The sequence below is a fragment of the Mercenaria mercenaria genome, chromosome 10, assembly GCF_021730395.1.
Source record: "Mercenaria mercenaria strain notata chromosome 10, MADL_Memer_1, whole genome shotgun sequence".
Classification (NCBI taxonomy): Eukaryota; Metazoa; Mollusca; class Bivalvia; order Venerida; family Veneridae; genus Mercenaria; species Mercenaria mercenaria.
This window is the reverse complement of record NC_069370.1, coordinates 79,846,272-79,848,858: the sequence shown is the minus strand read 5'-3', so window position 1 is coordinate 79,848,858 and position 2,587 is coordinate 79,846,272. Positions and strand designations below refer to the sequence as shown.

Below are 2,587 nucleotides of genomic sequence, written 5' to 3'. Positions count from 1 at the left end.
TGTCTATGTGGCTTTACCAACTGTGATAGCTAGATGGCCATCACACAAAACTAACATTGCCCCTGATAGCCACTTGCTATAACTTTTCAAATATGCTTAAAGTTTAGATTTATTCATTTTACATCATTTATGAACAAGCACTTTCTGAAATTGCTACCTTAAATATTGGTACTACTGGGTGGATTTCAATGAAACTTGGTCACAGTGATTCCACAGTGCCGTGTCCCAACTGAGAATGAGGTCAAAGGTCAAGGTCACAATGACTCTGTGGACGCCAAGATCCCTCTGGGATCTCTGGTATTTGACTTCACTTGATTGGCATAATATCAATAACGAGTCTAAAGACAAATGCGTTCAGCTTTGTATTTATGCCTTTTCACATTATACATGTATGTATGTAAGACTTCTAAATGCTTAGCTTCCAGTACTATTCTAATACTAGTGGCTGTTTAACAAAACAAAAAACTAGGCAATGTTTACTATGTTTACAGCAGCAAACTACTTAAGATGACAACTGTCTTGTAATAAGTATACGTTTAAGTTTTCCTTCAGCATCTTCAATGCGATATTGTGGCGGACAATCTGGATTATCATCCACATGATCGTCATATATATCGTCTAACTCATCAGTATTCATGATGCACATATTGTGCAAAACACAACAACTCACTATCACTTTCACAACTTTCTCAATATTATATATATTGATATGCTGGAGACGCCTAAATCTTCCTTTAAGTAATCCAAAGCTGTTTTCAATTATACATCTTGTACTAGAATGTATTTTATTGTACAATTTCTGTGGTGCTGTCAAATGACCAGTATCTCTATATGGGGTCAAAAGACATCTACTATTTGGGTATGCTCCGTCTCCAAGAATATGATTATGTCCACATAGTTCATAAAGGTTACTATAAATATCAGAGTTCCGATAAACTCTGGCGTCATGTACTCGCCCTGGCCAACCGCAGTAGATATGTGTGAATCTTTTATCAGGCCTACAGACTGCCTGCAGCACAACTGAGTGGAAGCCTTTTCTATTGATATACTCTCTCTGTCTGTCTTTTGGTGGTGTAATAGGAATGTGTGACCCATCCAATGCCCCAATAACGCCTGGGAAGCCTTTCTTTGATTGGAAATTTCTAAACATCTCATTTTTTTCATCTTCCTTTGGCCACACAATGAACCGACTACATAAAATATTACAAAAATAGTCCATCACTTTTTCTTGGTACTTGTAAAATGTAGACTGTTGTACTCCAAATCTGTCAGAAATACTTTGTGCTGATTCCTGTGTACCAAAATACCATAATATCATTAACAGTATTTTCTCTAAAGGAATCTGGGATCTTCCTCTGTTTGGATTTCTCAAAGCAAATTCTTCAGATCTGGAAACATAACCCAAAAGTTTCGAATATGTTTCTCTTGACACTCGGAACATCCTTTTAAAGTCATCTGGTAGGTAGTTTGGGATAACATTTTCTACATATCCTGTAACCTTCTCACGATCCTCTCTGATTCTGAAAAAAAGTGAAACAAATGGAAAAAATGCCTGAAACATGACATTGTACGATCATTTATAAGCTCACAATTACAGAATGTACTGTGATATTTCATGGCTTTAAGACAGTGGACATACTGACTGATATCACCAGGGATCTTAACTGGATAACTGTTTAGAAAGAAAAAAAAACGCTTATTGAAAATAAACATGTAGTACAGGAGACTCATCATAGGACTGGATTTGATAAAATAGTCAAAATTATGTCAAACAAGCAAATTCGATGAATTGGTATCCCCCGCCGAAAGGGTTTGTGGTGAGGAATGGCAAAAAGATATATCCGGCAAAAACATTTTCGTCGGGGGATAATAAAACACAGACGTATCCGAATATATTTTGTCCGAATACTAGTATATTCCTTTCATTACGTAGCATTAGACATTTGAATGTACTTTTTGGAATTTTTTTTCTGCCACTTACATACTTGCACAGATTGATGTCAGAACTGTTATTTGTTTGTGAGTTGAGGCTATTTGATTCTCGCAATCGTCATCGTCTAAAAGAAAGCTTAAAAACGTCATGACGGGTGCAGCCATTTTGACCATTCTGTTCGCTCGATAAGTAACATTCCGAAGAGTAACCTTCTGTGTAAATCGAGCAGGTAAGATTGGTAGACTACCGTTCCTGGAAGAGTTAAATCGTTTTTGTCAACTGACCACTACATGTAGGAACATACCGTCTGTTTATACATGTCCTGATTTATACACAATAGAGTGGTCAAGGTTGATATGAAAACGCATGGGTGATTTCAATGATACAGGATGGACTATAAGTTTTATTACGATTTGATGTTTTTTTGTGCAGTTTTTATTGAAAATTGTCTTAAACTCTTAAACAAAAATATTTTCTGCTAAACTATATATTTAATGTGCATCAAAATTGTAATTACTTAACCCTAGATCATTACTAAATGAAAAAAGTACTCAAAAATAGTTTTTAAAAAATCAACCCTTGCTAATTTAATCTTGTTATTTTTCTTTTAATAATCGAAACTCAAAGAGTTATTCAATGAATGTGTACTGGAGA

The 2,587-nt window shown here is 35.3% G+C and overlaps 1 protein-coding gene across 1 annotated transcript; it reads right to left on the bottom strand.

Annotated features, from left to right (window-relative positions):
* Nucleotides 1–365: 365 nt before the first annotated feature.
* On the bottom strand, nt 366–1,657 carry LOC123560507 (putative nuclease HARBI1). The gene has a single exon (XM_053516761.1). The coding sequence runs from the start codon at nt 1,559–1,561 to the stop codon at nt 503–505; it is 1,059 nt and encodes a 352-aa protein (XP_053372736.1). The 5' UTR covers nt 1,562–1,657; the 3' UTR covers nt 366–502.
* Between the last annotated feature and the right edge of the window lie 930 nt (nt 1,658–2,587).